The following is an 18,784-nucleotide window of genomic DNA, read 5'->3' on the forward strand; positions in this document are numbered from 1 at the left end:
GGCCAAAAATCAGGCGGACAACTGAGTGTAAATACTCAATGTATATCACTTGCAAAAGCGTTCACGCCAGCCCTGGTGCTGAATGGCACAAATGACTCTGTTTTTCTGTGTTGCACGGTTTGCCATGGTTATAGCAACGAGGAATGCCTATACACTGCAGACTTTCAGCGAGGTAAATATACTGTAGTACAGGGCCATAGATGATGAGAGGGGGAGAGAGAGAGAGAGAGAGAGAGAGAGAGAGAGAGAGAGAGAGAAATGGGTGGCCAGAGAGATCAGTGTGAGCCCGGGGGCACCGCTTGGCACTTCCTCTCCTTTGTGCCCTTCTCCTATGTCACTCAGAGATGAGCGAAGGGAGAGACAAACTGAGTGAGACGGACCAAAAACAGAGGGATAAATGGGAAAGGACACAGAGAATAGAGACAATCAAAGGGTGTGTTAAAGACACTTGGATCAAGACGCAGAAAGACAGGGAGAGAGGGGGGAAAAGTCACAGATCAGGAGCGGCAACAGAAAGCAAACAAACAGACAAAACAACAGGCAGCCAAATAAGGCCAGCGGTTTGGCCAGATTGAGCATTCTGTAGTCCAGTGGTTCTCAAGCTTTTCAGACCGCGACCCCCAAAATAATCATATTTGAACCGGGGACCCCCCCCCCCCCCCCACCTTGACGAGCAATAACAGTTGAGGCAGTACATTTTTTATAACACGGTTCTATTGTGAAAATAGCAGATCTACATGCTCACAACGCCTCGCGTTGCGAGGGTTTGTGAGCATGTAGATCGGCTATTTTCACAATGTCTGCCTCTAATAGCTGACAATTTGTCATTTTAGAGGTATTAAAAAGTCCTTAAATTGTCACTTGAGAAATGTGCAGATACCCTCTATACACTTACACGTTACGTTGGTTTGCTTACTCTTGAGAGAGAAAACAATGTTGCACATTAAGCTAATCATCTGGGGACCCCCCCAAAATAATTTGAGGACCCCGCTGGGGGTCCAGACCCACAGGTTGAGAACCACTGCTGGAGTTTATCAGTGTTTGCCCTGGGGCATGGTTTGGCACGCCTCTCCCTCGCGCCCTGCTCGTGTGTCACTCTGCCAGGGGGTCCCCTGCACACCTCTCCAGGGGACATGGTGTAACCGTGGAAATGCCAAAAATAACTGCTGCTAATGGAGGGGATGCAGAGAGGACGGATCAATAGGAGTTATCAATGACACCGCTAGCTTCCTCCTTGGTAACTTAGCCATTAGCATCCTCGGTGTCATGCATGCCCTGCGCTATTTGTGAGAGACCATGTATGTTAAGACTGTTTAAGCATATCTAATTTTCTAGAACAGGGGTCTTCAACTTTTTCAGGCCAAGGACCCCTTAGTTGAGAGAGAGATGAAGCAGGGACCCCCACAACCTTTTCAGTGATTCCATATACTGTAGTTTCATTGTTTGACAGCACAATCGTCAGTGTATTTTGGATTCATGTCGATTGCGTTTTCAGATATTTAAAGTACTTGAACTGTCAATACTTAATAAAGTTGACCTTTCACTATGTACTTAGTCTGCTCTTTTTCCCCTCTACACCAAACCTCTTTGCCAAAAATATCCAATCTACTGCGAGGCGTTGTGAGCTTGTAGATCTGCTAAAGTTCTCAGAATAAGGACACTAGGTTTCATGTGGTTAATATACAAAAGGAAAAAAAGGTTTCTATCACACAAATATTTGGAGGACCACCTGTAGTAACTTGGAGGACCCCCTAGGGGACACCCTGCTGAAGACCCTTGTTCTAGAATATTTTACATCAAGCAGATTGTCCCAGTGGAAGTAAATTGTTTTACCCTTGTAGGCTACTAAACACAATAGCAGACCTTTTACATCTGCAAACTGCCCTCAAAAGTCATGTTCCGCTTTCACCTATATGTTTGTAAATGTATCAAGATTTCAACAAATACCAAGAGAATGTCTGCCATTCCATCGGCTGGCATTCTGTGGAGATTACCCCTTTGTTGACATTTAGACTGATTGGACTATAAGAGCAAAGAAAATGTACTGCTATATGTATCATTATACTGTCGTTAGCATGTGTTTATAAATACAATCAAAACATAAACCTTGACTTTTATGTACAAGCTTAGGAGATCGTTTGGCTGAACTCAATTTCCGTGGGACTGGACTGAATTACTTCATTGTTTGGGTTGCTCTCAAGCTCAGGAAAATGTTGGTAAAAATAGTGAAGACTTGTGAACGCACCTGAATTTGAAAAGACTTCAAATAAAACGTTGTAGTGATAGATTCTTTACACTATTTTGTAAACTTAGACATAGACAACACACATATATTCTCCATCATATATTCCTCTTAATTGAGTGCAACATTATCTTAAAAACACAGATGCCAGTTTCTAATTAGTATTACTGTCAAATTGATGCTAAATTGCCTTCCAATGCGAGCAAACCTAACTGCTCAATTTCATTTGAGACAACTGGAGTAGACTTTGGTAAGATTTCCCACAAAATCTGAAGAATTCATCTCCGGCAGACTGCTATAAGTGATGCGTCGAAACACTCAGAAAGAAAGCATGCTGTCTGAAAGGGGCTCACTAGGGGCTATAAAGCATCGTGCAGATGGTCGCTATAACATTTCATTTTATTGTAAAACATTTAGTGAAAATCCAACTCTCTTAAAAAAAATAAAACTAGACTCAATGATATCATTGCTGTGTGTAATTACTGTACACAGCCATCTCAAGACATGTTTATCTCTCTGCCTCTGCACTCTCCTTTACTGCGACCTTTCTCCATGCAGTTAAAGTATGAGCTAATATCTCCAATGACCGTAACTGCTCTATACCATGACATAACGACTACCCACCCACACGCACGCACGCACGCACGCACATACTCACTCGCACGGGCGCACACACACCCACACACACACACACGCACGCACACGCGCACGCACGTGCACACGCACGCACACGCACACACTAATAGCTCTCCAGAGTTTATTCTCTTGCTTAGGCTCTCTTTCCATCTCTCTATTGGCCTCTCCATCACTCTCTCTCTCACACACGCACATGCTCACACACACACACACACACACACACACGCACACACACAATCCTGTGCATGGTAACGGATCTATACATCATAAGAGAACATCCCTATAGGACAGAGACAATGTAACCTTTGGTGGAATAGGGAACAATGATGGATGTAACAGACACATACTGTAGATCAGCCCACACTACATCACTGCTCTGTAGAGAAGTTCACCATCCCCTGGTGCAGTACAGTATGTCCCCTTAGCACGCACGCACGCACGCACGCACGCACGCACGCACGCACGCACGCACACACTGTGTGTGTGTGTGTGTGTCCATGTGTGTACACATGCATACATACTGTACAGAAATGCTTGCAAGCATAGCAGTAATACAAACATATTGTATACTGTACATACAAAGCCACCCACCATCACACACATGAATGCATACATGCTAAATACACGCATCCATCCAAACAAACTGCACTCTCTCCCTTTCTCTGTTTCACACGCACGCACACACGCACGCACGCACGCACGCACGCACGCACACACACACACACACACACACACACACACACACACACACACACACACACACACACACGCAGGTTATACCAAACACTGTAAGATTTGGTATAAACGTTGTGCAGGAAGTCATTAGTTGTCTTCCTCCAGGTGCTTATAATACTATGCAGTATACCTGTATGGTATGCAGTACATCTGATGAATGTCATCATGACCAACACCATTCCTCCGTGTGTGTGTGTGTGTGTGTGTGTGTGTGTGTGTGTGTGTGTGTGTGTGTGTGTGTGTGTGTGTGTGTGTGTGTGTGTGCGTGTGTGTGTGTGTGTGTGTGTGTGTGTGTGTGTGTTTGCTTCTGCCGACACATGCCGTAAGTAAATTAGGATAAGTATGGCTGGAAGATTGTTTACGTCTGTGTCTGCATTAAAGTGTTTGTCTGTGTGCATATAGTATGTGTTTGTTTGAATGTGGTGTGTGTGTGTGTGTGTGTGTGTGTGTGTGTGTGTGTGTGTGTGTGTGTGTGTGTGTGTGTGTGTGTGTGTGTGTGTGTGTGAGTGCGTTTGGCGTGCGTGCGTGTGTGTGTGTGTGTGTGTGTGTGTGTGTGTGTCTGCGACTGTGTGTGTGTGTGTGTGTGTGTGTGTGTGTGTGTGTGTGTGTGTGTGTGTGTGTGTGTGTGTGTGTGTGTGTGTGTGTGTGTGTGTGTGTGTGTGTGTGTGTGTGTGTGTGTGTGTGTGTGCGTATGTATAAAGGTCTTATTACTGTATACTTGTGAGAACCAAATATCCCCACAAGTATAATAGGATGTAGGTATTGTGAGGACCATTATCCTGGTCCACATGAGAGAAAATCGAGAAATATTTTCAGGAAACGATTCAGGCTGGGGTTAAGGATAATGTTATGTTTAGGCTCAGGGATTTTGTGGTAACGATTAGGACTGGGGTTGGATTAAGTAAAGTAAAGTAGTGTAACCCCATATGCTATATACAGTACACAGGGGTATGTTCCTTTAAGGAGCTGGTGGGCAGCAGAGAGTATTATGGGATGTTCATGGTCCTGTTGTTTACCTTGTGTTCTGGTGTAGAGGAAAAGCGGTCACGCTAAAAGAGAGCACGTTATATTTTGTTGTTACCACGGATGGTACAGAAGATGGAACCCTGGCTGTTCACGTGGAATTATTGAATCTATTTTTGTTATTAAATCACCAGTTCTCTAGCACAGACTCCTTCTTTCTTTTAGTATAGAATAAAGGAAAGGATTACTCTGAAACGAAGAGGAAGCTGGTTATAGTAGTGGCTTACTGTTGATATCAACGCAGATATCCATTCACACTGTCGTAGACCCTGCGGCATACATGGGCAACTGGCGGCCCGGGGGCCGCCAGAATACTGTCTATATTAGTAGCTTAATGACTAGTACAAGTATTTTTTATGTCCAATATATTTGTATTTAAGTTCACAAAGTTAACATAGGAAGAATTTGAAATTAAATAAAGTTGTTACTTTTCAGGTATCCAATTCAAAAATAGCAAAAATAGCAGATCTACCGTACATGCTCAAAACGCGTCGCACTGTGACGCGTTTTGAGCTTGTAGAGCTGCTATTTTTGCTATGTTTGACTGTATGCATTGTGGCCCTCTGGAGTGAATGTAAAAATATAGTGGCCCTTTCCATCATCAAAGTTGCCCACCCCTGCCCTAGGGAGATGGATTACTGTCACCATCAGGTCTTATTTACCCAAGCAAGCCATGTTACTCACAGGCCAAAAACTCACAAGCTAATTTGGCAGTGCCCGGGTTTCAACGCAGAACGTTGCGATTCAAAGGCAAGTGCTCTATTGACTGGGTTAGGTTGTTTAGGTTTAGGGTTAAGGTTAGGTTGGGCCGGCAGGTTAAGTGATAAATGGCACGCATTTTTAACAAATAATGGCAGATACATCACTATAATAAACAAGATAACATGTCAGAACATCAACAACAATATAACAAATGCATATGAATATCAATCTAAAAAAACAATATAATCAGTAAAGAAAAAAGGATTCTAAAAAAACAAATGCTAACTACGGTAGCTACATGTATGGTCATTGAGTGTTTCAGTAGTTCTATGGATTTAGGTGGAGTCTGAAAAGGTGAGTCTTCAGTCCACGGTGAAAGCTGGCGAGTGAGTCCGTAGTTCTAAGTGCGACAGGGAGTTTATTCCACAGCTTGGGGGCCAGGAGGGCAAACTGTCTCGGACGAGTGGATTTTTGTCCTGGGGTTTTTAGCAATGGTTCTGTCAGCATCCCTGTGTTGGCTGATCTAAGTGAACGGGTGGGGGTGTAGGGGTTGATCAGGTTTTGGAGGTATGGAGGAGCCATACCTTTGGCTGCTTTGAAGGTCTGCATCAGTGTTTTGTATTCAGTGCGGGCCGCAACCGGGAGCCAGTGTAGGGAGCGGAGAAGGGGGGAGACATGTGAGAACTTAGGCTGGTTGAAGACTAGTCGTGCCGCAGCATTTTGGATCAGTTGGAGAGGTTTAAGTGCACATGCCGGGAGATCAATGAGGAGAGAGTTACAATAGTCAAGTTTTGATATTACAGATGTCTGGATGAGGAGCTGGGCTGCCTCCTGGGTGAGGAAAGGTCTGATTTTACAGATGTTATAGAGTGTGAACCTACAGGACCGGGTGACTGATGCAATGTGTGCCTTGAATGATAGCTGGCTGTCCAGGACCACACCAAGGTTTCTAGCATTTGGAACCGAAGTCACCAATGCATTACATACACATCTTGGTTTGTCGTCGTTGTCGTGTGTGTGTGTGTGTGTGTGTGTGTGTGTGTGTGTGTGTGTGTGTGTGTGTGTGTGTGTGTGTGTGCACGCTGTGTGTGTGTGTGTGCACGCTGTGTGTGTGCGCGCTGTGTGTGTGTGCGCGCTGTGTGTGTGTGCGCGCTGTGTGTGTGCGTGCGTGCGTGCGTGCGTGCGTGCGTGCGTGCGTGCGTGCGTGCGTGCGCTCACCACAGTTAGGCAGTGTGAGTCTGGACAGCAGCTTGCGTCCTCCTCCCTCCTCGATGCAGCGGAGCTCCTGTATGTCTGCCTCCTCCCCCAACCACAGCTTGATCCACATGTTCTCACAGGAACAGTGCAGAGGGTTCCCTGACAGGATCCTACACACACACACACACACACACACACACACACACACACACACACACGCACACACACACACACACACACACACACACACACACACACAGAAAGGCAGGGTCAGAGTCAGACAGATGGAGGAAGGACATCGAAGGGCCATCCACATTAAGAATGATAACTATAACAATAACTGTAACGATAATGATGTGAACATCCACACTGTTGAACAATAAAGCCTGATTTATTCTTAGTTGTGTTCCGGTGCCACGCACCAAAAATACTAGATCTACAATCTCACAATGCATTGTGAGCTTGTAGACTGGCTGTTTTCGGTGCAAGACTTGATGCACAACCAAGTAGAAGTCTGGCTTAACGTTCTGTAAACGGTGGCGCGAAGCACACACACGTGTTCCAGCTGTTTTGGAGCCCCAAAATGGATATTGATTACCTACTGCGGTACATTGTGCAGTGAAAGAAACAGAAAACCAGAAGGATATGGGTTTACGTAATTCTTCAGAGAGGAGACGAGTCCCTCAGCAACGACGTCTGCCATATTGAAACATGAATGATGTATTGAACGTGACACCCTGTAAATCTGGGTGCAATTTGATTGGTTCCTCAAATCTCCTCAAAAGTGATCCAAATGAGTGACATAACTCATCACTGTTGTCCTTATAGTTGTGGTGTGGCCATCCAATTCCTTTAGAATTTTTAGATTTTTAAAACAATTAATGTTTATAGTTATTATCGTTATAGTTATCGCTCTTGATGTGGATGGCTCTTTAGAAAGTGGCACAGACAGACAGACAGACAGACAGACAGACAGACAGACAGACAGACAGACAGACAGACAGACAGACAGACAGACAGACAGACAGACAGACAGACAGGTCTGAGAGTGTACATAAATGTACAGATCATTTGGTTACATGTGTTCAATGTCTGACTAACAAATGGATAAATCAACACTCAAGATTTAAGTGTTGACAGACAGATATCCGAGAGAAATTCTCTCACATGTGAAACTCACATATATGATATATTGAGATGTCTGAATATTCTCCACGACAGTGAGGACAGGTTGTTGTCTTTCAAATTCCTGCAAATAAAAAAGACAAGAACATTACTGAATCACATTGCATTTGAAATACACTCAATTCACACTCAAAATACTGTTGGTGGAACCAATGAGCCAGCATCTTTTTCCTGCTTTACGGATTAGGTCAGGGGTCTTCAACGTTTTCAGGCCAAGGACCCCTTAGCTGGGAGAGATATGAAGCAGGGGCCTTCTCTACATATTGTATAGATGTGTAGATTAAAGATTTTCATCTATTTCATACAGTAGATAGATTCATAGACTTGTTTGACGGCACTGTCATCAGTCTGTTGGATTCGTGTTTTTAGTTAACTTGACCTTTCACTCTGTACTTGGTCTGCTCTTTTTTACCTCTACACCAGACCTATTTGCCAAAAATAGCCGATCTACATCTTGTAGATCGGCTATTTTTGGCTAAAGTTCTCCTCAGAATAGGGATGCGAGGGTACAAGTTGTTAATTTAAAAAGAATGATCCTATCACAAAGATTTGGCGGCCCCCCTGTAGTAACTCTGAGGACCCCTAGGGGTCCCGGACTCCCTGTTGGAGACCCCTGGATTAGGGAAATTAACCGTAAGTGGTGCAGTGGTACAGTTCTGAAAATGCAGTGTTTTATCGCTCTTCTGGTTGAACAGCGCAGTGCTGTCAAAGTTAAATTATGCTGGCAATGTCTTGAGGTTCCACAATCAATAACAAATCCTATCCAGAGAAGAGGCTGAACTGGGCTTCCTTTCCTACCAGGAAGCATTCATCTAGCACAGTTTCTTTTTTCTTTAGCAGGACTCATTGATTGGTCTGTCTTTTTGAGTTAACCATATATAAATCTCCAGCTCAGAGAGGGCTAATATTAAATGTCAAGTAATTTAAACAATAAATCTTACCACAAATAAATAAATAAATAAATATGATTCTTTAATAATTCAAACAATGCATCATTTCTTCCCTGCGCCACCCTCCGTTGAATTAAGGAAACGTTCCCTAAAAGGGCATCGTAGGGACACCATGATATCACAAGGCAAGAAAAGAATGACTCGTTAAAATAATATAGTATATAATATATAAATACTCACAGGTACTGTAGTTTGAGGTTGTTCTGAAATGCCAGTCTGGACACATACGTTAACCTGCTGTTCGTCACCGTTCTGACACAAGAAATAACAACAGCAAAAACAACAACAACAACAACGTCACCTTCAACAACAAAACAGAAACAAAAATCGACAACAGAGGCAGCCATGACGTCGGTTATTGACTGCAGACCTGTCATGCAGGCTCCGTTCAGACTGAAAGTGCAGTCAGAGTTTGAGTAGGCAGGATATTTAGGTCAGAGGGATATATAGGGACACCGATGATATCGGCTTAAATATCATCTGCAGTGTAGATCACTGTTCTGCAAGAGGACAAATAAACTGTGATATTAACTGATAAATACCAGCAGAGGCGTGTTCCAGATAAGCTAAGAATCATAAGAAGCATACAGCATTGTCATTTTTATTTTTTTCCATAAAATAGTATAGTTAAAAAAAAAGTGGTGCTTTTTCATAGGGGAACCTCTTTTAGTGCTATAGACAAGTAGCACCTGTCTTAAAGGACAACTTTGTATAGTACTGCATATAGATTGTAATTAGAGAAAAGAAAAGATGAGTGTTAAAATGTTTTCATTTACTGCTTTCCAAGTGGCTAAATACGGTATGCATTTTAGACACAATAAGCCCAGATGCACCGCAATCTTTCATGGGACAAATGTGACTTATGGGGGCTAGTAGTGTTACTGTAAACAGTAGAAGAAAATGGGTTATTGTGTCTAAAAAGGCATATTTAGTCACTTTAGCCAACCATAATACAAATATAATATATACATAATATACAGGTGCGAACAATGTTGTACCTGTATATAATATACCGGTATAGTGTGTATATGTCTGTATACTTTTAATTATAATTGTTTGAGGATGCATTATTGTAATGTTACACGTCTGTACTGTACTTCTATGCCCTGTATCTGTTACTGTCTCTGGCGCCTGAATTTCCACCCTGGGATCAATAAAGGTATCGTTAGATTCTATCTATCTACGTATCTATCTACGGTATCTACGGTATCTACATACCTACCTACCTACCTACCTACGGTATAAGGATGCATTACATATCAGAGTCAAATTAACACAGTATTTTGCTGGGTCATTTTGTGAGGCTACATGAATGCATCACTACCTGTGAAGTTGGTTTTATCTGTTCACTGTGTCTGATCAATCTTGAGATCAAAAGGAACTTTGAACATATTTCCAGGTTGAAATGAGATATATACCTTTTGAAAAATGTTTGCTCAAGCAAAACGCTTAGTTGCAGAAGTTAAAACTTGCAGTGGAATAGTATTAGCACTATCAGCAATCTCAAGAAAACCTTTGCTTACAAAATAGCAGCTTTACAGAAAATCGAATGTAACCATCTAACTCACTAGATACAACCAGTGGTAGACAGTAACGAAGTAAATTGTCTTAATATCTGTATGTATTTTGAACAATTATGACTTTGCCTCCACTAATTTCTTCTAGGAAGGTAGGAAGGTACTTAGAAGTTGGACGCAGGCCATTCCACCTCAAAGCTCCATCTGAGAGGAATAATCTTCCTCTTTCACTCAGATCTATTACCTCTCTTGGCCGCTTCAGGACTTCCCTGTATGCCAATAATGCTCCTTTGAATTGATTTGATTTGAATTGAATTGAATTGAATTGAATTGAATTGAATTGAATTGAATTGAATTGACATCCCGAAATAAGCTGTTCATGCTTTTAACAGTATTTTTCGGCCCACGCTATGCATGGGGGGGGGGGGGGGGGGGCACGTGGAGGGGGGTCCCAGGTCTTTGATCTAGACCCCCCTCCCAAAAATCTTTACGACGGCCCTGTAACTATGTAATGTTTTACTTATGTGTATTTGTATACATATTGTGTATTTGTATCGTATGTAATGTTTTACCTATAGGACCCCCTCTAAAATTAAATGCTGCATCTCAATGGGCATTCCTCTCAATCAATTCTGACCATCTGACATCTGACTTAACCAGCCCAATGTCAAATACAAAAGCCTGTACTTTAGAATTCTAAAGTGATTTCTCCAGTACAAATTTGACAGAGCAACTTTTTTCACTTGTAGCTGAGTTTCATTTTTTGATGATATCTTCTGAATAGTACTGTGTTTTATTTGTCTGTCATTCAATGTTATATGAGTTTTTTTTTATAAAGGACCCAAATTGAAACAAGCCCAGAGGCTTTCTTGTTTATCCTTTTAGTTGACCGTGTACCAGTGAGCTGTACTGTCATGTACCTTTCCCTACGCAAACTTCTAATAAAGTCTTCAATCAATCAATCAATCAATCAATCAATCAATCAATCAATCAATCAAGAGTATATTTTGTCCACCACCAGATACAATACTTGTTCCCCCTACTTTATGGCCAAATTCAGGGTTGGATTTGCTGGGGGGGGGGGGGGGGGGGGGGAATACATGCCTCTGCTTTTAATATCCCCCCTCTGGTCATTATTATTACTGTGGTTGCAACCAGACTATAGTACTTGTCTGAATGTATTCCTTCCATGCATCTTTACATCTTTCTTTCTTTCTTTGGCTTCCTAGATAAACTTCCCAGAGAGTTGGTGGCACGCACTTGGGCCATATGTCAAATCGATTCATCTGGAATTGATTCCTTGCATTTTGCTAAGATTTAATTTATAGAATATATATTTTTTCGTGAATAATTTTTTTCCATTGACTTTAATTAAAAATTAAACCTTTCCCAAAATATGGAGATGACTGACATCATAGACCACATGAGACTGACACAGTATGTCCATATATGGGCATTCCAAGATATGGGCTTAATATTGATGACATCATGGATCTCCATATATGGGCATAAAAGGGACAAGGACGGAATGGTTAGCTTCGCTCGAATAGAGACAAATACAGAAATAATTGCAAGTGTGACTCGCCTCAAGGCAACTACACTTGCAATTTCCAATTGTATCTTTCTAATTATTTTTTTGATCAACGTTGGGGATTTGTTTTATCCTTTCTATGGTCAGACTGAATTAAATACATGCTGTGCATGAGCTTGTAGATCGGCTATTTTTGCTATTTGTCATAAAGAAGTAGGGTTTAAGTGTTAAAGAAAACCTCACACTATGTCATTTTATACACAATAATATATTGGACAATGCTGCTTGGGTGGACTCTTTTCAGGTGCAGACAAAAGGTGTCAAATGATATTTAGGTTTAGGAAAAAGAAACAGTATGGTAAAACACAGGAAGTAAAAAAGGCACTCTGGAAAACACAGCTCTAAACAGCATCATTTTTAAAGGAATGGCAATAGCCAATATTACCTGAAGCATAGGATGCAGTTTAAAATAAATCAATGTGCCTTATTTAGTGAGCTGTAAGGAACAAGATAATTATAGTGTTATTAATATGATTCAGTAAAACTGCTCCCAGCCTGCGCTATAAATGCTGCACATTTATCAATGTCTCTAAGCAGTGGTGATATAGCCTATACTGAACTGGCAACTTCTGAGACAGCATATCATGTAGAATATCTCTTTCAACCAGGGACGTGCTGGCCATTGGGAAAAGCGGGACAACTCCCGAACGGCCGGTTCATACCCGGCTGGTCCAGGCCGACCATTAGGAAAAAATTGAAAATAGAATGTCGGCCTTCGTTCCATTTTGGGGGCTGGGTGGCCAACAAAGTAAATCATCACTGTCGGGCAGAAACCTTGTATCTCCAAGTTTCAAATGTGTAAATTTTTTCGCAAAGCAAAGCCCTGCTTCATCATACAAGGCTGTTGCACGAAAGTAGTGAAAACAGCAGATCTACAAGCACGCAACGCCTCGCAGTGCGAGGTGTTGTGTGCTTGTAGATCGGCTGTTTTCACTAGTTTAAATCATTTTTAAAATGATAAATACAAAACAAACAGTTTTGGACATACAAGGTTTTCACCCGACAACAATGAAATATAACTCATGTAATTGGGCCACTGGCTTGTCATTTGTCATGATCTGAAATGGGAAATCTTTGAGTAGCAGCAGAGCTATAGAGAGAGATCTCTCTCTCTATAGCGTGCAATGAAGGCCTCTCCAACTATTTTTCCCGGGCTGAATCAGGGGCCCAGCATGTCCCTGGCCTATACTGAACTGGCAACTTCTGAGACAGCAATGCAGCATATAATGTAGAATATCTCTTTCAACAGTGATGGAGATCCATCAGTGTGGCAAACATCTACCGGTTACAAGATGTCACACAGTGTCATATCAAATACTGTTGGTCATTGGTTCCAAAAATAAAACCATTTAAAACGAATAAAGCAGTTTCCCATGTGTCATGTGCCTGATGAACTATAGCAGTATAAACTCACAGGTTCCTGAGATTCCTGTAGAAGTGCAGGTCTTTGTCGTTAATAGATGAGAAGCTGCTCTGGTTGGCGATGTAGCTGTCACAAGATACAATCACATATTAGACTGGCTCATTTAAATAGAAGAGAACAATACACAGCAGTGGTCTTTATCAAAGGTGCACAACACACATGCACTTTCAGCTCTATCTCCACATATAGCCAACTATTTCTATGACACCATTTGAAAACCAATCAACTTTTGTCATAGATCCCAGTCTAGCTATAATTTAAATGTTTAGATGAATGGGTGATTTCATTCCAAATAGAAACACAGAGTCTATAAACCATATAGGCGTATTTAGAGGCAATTATAAAAGAACCACACTGTTCTGATGCCCTTCCTGTCCTCTATAACTGCAGCTGATGTCCTGTCTGTCTAGGCCAGGGGTCAGCAACCCTTTTGAAATGAAGTACCATGTTTTTATTTTCTAGTTAGTCAGTGTGCCATGTCAACATAACATTTAATGATCAACAATCATCTATCAACAATTCCGACATATTTTGATAGTCAGAACATTGTTATAACGATCATTAGAGAAATAACCCACATATCTCCCCGACTCCCTCCCCAGTCAAAGTTCAGAATTGTAGAATTATGTGCAGGGTGTCATTTGCTGCAAATTAGTTGAATTAATTTAATTGACCACATTTAAAACAATAACAATACTCTCTCCCACACTTCTGCAGGGTGCCGGTGACCACCCTCCTCTGTGCCAATGTTGGCACCCGTGCCTAAGGTTGCCTACCCCTGGACAATACATTTACCCCCGCTCCATGAAGACTGTTCACAACAGTTTCCAGGTGAATGAGAGCCTATATATGTATGGGATTGAACTTTTAGTAAAACATTTTTTGTACAGTTTTTATTTTACTTTCAAACATGGTGGATCATCATTTGGATAGGGTATAGCCTATATGTCATTGGTTCTCAACCTGTGGGTCGGGACCCCCAGGGGGGTCCCCAAATTATTTTGGGGGGTCCCCAGATGATTAACTTAATGTGCAACATTGTTTTCTCTCTCAACAGTAAACACACCAACATAACGTTTAAGTGTATAGAGGGTATCTGCACATTTCTAAAGTGACAATTTAAGAACTTTTTAATACCTCTAAAATGACAAATTAAACATTGGCCAAATTGTCAAATATTAGAGGCAGAAACTGTGAAAATAGCAGATCTACATGCTCACAACGCCACGCAACGCGAGGCGTCGTGAGCATATTCTATTTTCATATATTTTCACAATAGTACCATGTTATACAAAATGTAATGCCTCAACTCTTATTGCTCGTCAGGGTGGGGTCCCCCGTTCAAATATGATTATTTTGGGGGGTCCCCAGTTCAAATATGATTATTTTGGGGGGTCCCCAGTTCAAATATGATTATTTTGGGGGTTGCAGCCTGAAAAGGTTGAGAACCACTGGCCTATGCATGGCAGTGGTAACCAGTAGAGTCGCCGGAAAGAAACTCACCGACATTTGTATTCTTGTATTTGTTTTACTGAGAATGTGGTTAGAAATAACTTTAGGATTATACGCATATCTTTCTGAGGTTGAGATTAGGAATAAGGTTATAGGTTTAAGGCATAGTTTACACTAGAGGTATAAGGATATTAAAGATCTCAGTGGAAAATAACAAATACGCCTTGCCTTATAGGCAGGGGCGTCACAAGGGGTAGGAAAGTGGGACTGAGTTACCAGGGCCCAAGTTGGAGGGGCCCTAGTAACTTTAGCTATTGAAAAATAGCAGATATACAAGCTCACAGCGCGGCACCGAGTGCCGCGCTGCGAGCTTGTAGATCTGCTATTTTTGAAAAGTCGTGAAAATGTGCGCAAATCTTTGAATATATGTATTTTTTAAGTGAACATTTGTAACACAAATTTTGCTTCTGGGGGGTCCCTGGAACTAAATATTTTGAGATGGGGGGTCCTTCACATGAAAAAGTTTGAGCATCACTGACATGGAAACAATAGGTTTCTTGGCACACATTTTCACGATTTAAAAAAAATAGCAGATCTACAAGCTCGCAGCGCGGCACTCGGTGCCGCGCTGTGAGCTTGTATATCTGCTATTTTTCAATAGTTAACATTCATGGGGGGCCCGCACCGCAGTGAATCCTTGTACCCAGGGCCCAGAATTTGGTGTGACGCCCCTGCTTATAGGCCTACCTGAGTTTTCTTTTAGTTGACATAGTTGTACCAGTGGCAGTGAACTGTACTGTCATGAAACTGTACCTTATCCTATCCAAAACTTCTAATAACTCATGGTATTCATGCATGGCAGTTACATCCATATTAGATAAATGTTTTACCAAACAAACAATTTCATGAAAAATGTCTTGAACTGTTGATAGCCTATGTTGTGCAGATGATCTCAGTCAAATACCTTGTGTTTACGTGTTTTAAAATAAATGGGCTATATAATTTTAAAGGTATAAACTAAATCTAATTCAAAAGAGCCTATACTGCCATGGCAGTATGTGCTTGTTAGAGAATTTGACCATGATAATTAAGCACTTAACACAAATGGATAACTTTGTAGCCTGTCTCTGTCTGATTTTAGCAAGGTCGTTTGTAATTTACAGGGAGAAAACTACTCGTGGCCATTAATTTGGCTATTTGCATTAGCCAAGCACTCCGTGGACGCATGCTTTTCAGGAGATTGCTGGCTCACTGAAACAGCTTCCAAGGCTTCTTGCAAGGCCGACGATAAATAAGATTGTTTATCTCTGCCAAACTTGATATCAAGGTCGTTTATATAGAATATATGCCCGACTTTAATCTTTTAATGAGGACGTTATTCGTCTTCTTTGGTGATTCAGATCAGATGTCATGTGTCTGCAGCTTTCCAAATACAGGGAGTGGGGGCTAAACTACAATTTGGAAATTTGGATCTTTGAAATTCGTTTTAAAAAATCCCAGATTATGTCTCCATCCGAATAATCTCCCTTTAAGAACAGAACACGGAGGATCCAAATGCCCCAAATAGACTAGCCTATGTGATGTCGACAGAAAAATGAATCGCCTCTTGGCTCTTATGAACGTCGATATTTCTGGTCTTTGGGGCTTATTTTAATGGAGTCCTAATCATCTCGGGAAGTGTCTGTGCTAATATTTAGACAGTGCATGTGTGGTAGCGGCGGCACACATGTGTCTAGTGTGTGTGTGTGTGTGTGTGTGTGTGTGTGTGTGTGTGTGTACACACGCACGCGCACGCACACGCAAAAAAACACACACACACACACACACACACACACACACACACACACACACACACACACACACTGACACTGACACAGCCTTGACAAACACTCGCGGACAGGCGTGGGCCGTGGGCGCGTGCACACACTGACATAATAGCCTATTTTTCTTCTTTTTCCAAACACATGTTAACATAGCCTAATTGGTTTGCTTACCTAATTTATGTTCTATTAAACCCATTTGCTTTCACGATAATATCGCAATTGATGCCAATAGGCTGCTCGAACTTGGGCTACTTGGGTTTGTTTGTTATGCTGTCTGTGTTCGAGCGGAATTAATGTGACTTGAACGTACAACTGTCCAATTACATTTTTTGATTTGACATCGATTGGCTTGCAAAAAAGACACTTGGGGTTGTTTCTTGGATGCATGGCCAGACGGACCATGCATCAGTCTGGAGTGAGGCGGGTGGCTGGCATCCCTTCCCTACCCTAGAGCGGATTAAATAATCGCATCGCACCCACCTTTAGTCAACAGGGAACATGTGAGACATGAGAGCGACAACAATTAGCCTCATTCTATAGTCAAATATGTGTTGTGTTTATGAACACACACAGCCCAGCATGCTCTCTCGGACACTCACATGTCAGTGACATTCTCCATCTCCAGCTCGCTCGGCAGGACGGGGAAAGCCATGATGCCCCGATCCTGGTCCACGCACGAGATCCTGGTCCCGCTGCAGGAGCACGAGGACGGACACGCCGCCCCGAACCTCCACAGCCCGCCCGAGCCCACCGCCAGCCCGACGAACAGAACCCACGACCACCACCGCCAGAGCCCCGCAGACCCGCTCCTCATCCCCGGCGGAGACGCGTCGTCTCCGCTCCCAGGTCTCCAGGCGCTCATCTCGGGTACCAACTACAGCTACAGCTCGCTGAACCCCCACGCCCGGCCCAGGTTGGCTGGGATCAGCCCAGATAACACAAACAAAATAGCCTAATAATAGGTCTACTATATCTATTAAAACAATTAGAAACGTCTCTCTGTGACGAGAAATAAAAAAAAATATATAGAAAACCTATATATATAGGCCTATATAGACTAGCCTATATATAGGAGGCTATATATTTTTATTTTTAAACAATCCCGAAGCTGAAATTAGGGCGCATTTAGAAAAACCATCGGCCTTGACAGTCGGAAGACATCCCCACTAAAAAAAAGATGTGGAAAAGGTTAAACAGGCAATTTCTCTCTGATGCTTTGCTTCCTTTACAATCCGTCAGTCAGCCAGTCACTCAAAATCACACTGAGACACTGACGTCTGTGAGCCAAGGAGGATTCCTTCGCTCGCTCGCTCGCTCGCTCTCTCTCTCTCTCTCTCTCTCTCTCTCTCTCTCTCTCTCTCTCTCTCTCTCTCTCTCCCTCCCTCCCTCAGAGGCGGCGGACACGCAGTGATCGGTGGGCTCGGTCCTCTGGATTCAGCAGCTCGACAGGGGAACATGAAGGCAAGACTGTAGATGAGACTGAATAATGACAACACGGGAGAACCATGCACCGTAACCGCTGTGTTGCTTTGCTTCATTAGCGCCTAAAAAGGGACGAGGGAGGGAGGGAGGGATGGAGAAGAGGAGAGGAGAAAGGGGAGGGGAGAGACAGGAGGAGAGAGAGAAACGTGTGAAGTGTAAACGATGGATGGGTACCACCACCGTCAACACAGCTGCCTTACAAAATCAGCTAACTGGTCCTGACTCGTGGAGGATCCCCAATTATTCTTTTCCCCCAACTAATAGGCTGATTTATTATGAATTATGAATCTAGACACAAAGTGACAGCAGGAGCTGGACTATTGACAATACAAAGTTCCCAGAAACCTCTTCACAATTCATGTAAAAAACAATGATATTATAGGTAGACAGGAAACAGGGAGAGAGAGATGGGGAGTGACATGCAGCAAAGGTCGTTGGGATCAGGATTCAAACCTGCAACAGCTGTCAGGCATCAGAGCCTGGTAACACTTTAATTGGTGACTTTTTATGATCGAGATCTACATCTTTGAAACGGTCCTGGTCCACACTCCACCTTAGGTAGCCTGTATACTACATCCCTGAGGAGCGAATAACCTCAAAACTGAGTGGGCAGGAATGAGATAATGAGAGTATAGGCCTAGTGTTTAACCAATCTATCAAGAATAGGCCTACCAATTATTACAAGCTTAAATATTCAACTTCACAGCCTGAGGTGAATGAATACCATAATCATGATAATCATCACCACCCCAGGGCTATTAATAAAATCATTTAGGCAATTAGACTAATACATAGGCCGATTCTTTTCCTACCTCACCCTCTTATT

The 18,784-nt window shown here is 42.5% G+C and overlaps 1 protein-coding gene across 1 annotated transcript in view; it reads right to left on the reverse strand.

Moving 5' to 3' along the window:
* ntrk2a (neurotrophic tyrosine kinase, receptor, type 2a) overlaps positions 1-17,338 on the reverse strand; it is a gene marked incomplete at both ends in the record, with an annotated part of 137,856 nt that extends 120,518 nt beyond the window's left edge. The window contains 5 exons of the mRNA XM_080737951.1: positions 6,557-6,705; positions 7,716-7,784; positions 8,851-8,922; positions 13,193-13,267; positions 17,076-17,338. Of these exons, the coding sequence (XP_080594077.1) occupies positions 6,557-6,705; positions 7,716-7,784; positions 8,851-8,922; positions 13,193-13,267; positions 17,076-17,338 (628 nt within the window). The remainder of the gene's footprint in view (positions 1-6,556; positions 6,706-7,715; positions 7,785-8,850; positions 8,923-13,192; positions 13,268-17,075) is intronic.
* Positions 17,339-18,784: the final 1,446 nt, after the last annotated feature.

Source organism: Nannobrachium achirus, assembly GCF_963921795.1.
Source record: "Nannobrachium achirus genome assembly, chromosome: 12".
Classification (NCBI taxonomy): domain Eukaryota; kingdom Metazoa; phylum Chordata; class Actinopteri; order Myctophiformes; family Myctophidae; genus Nannobrachium; species Nannobrachium achirus.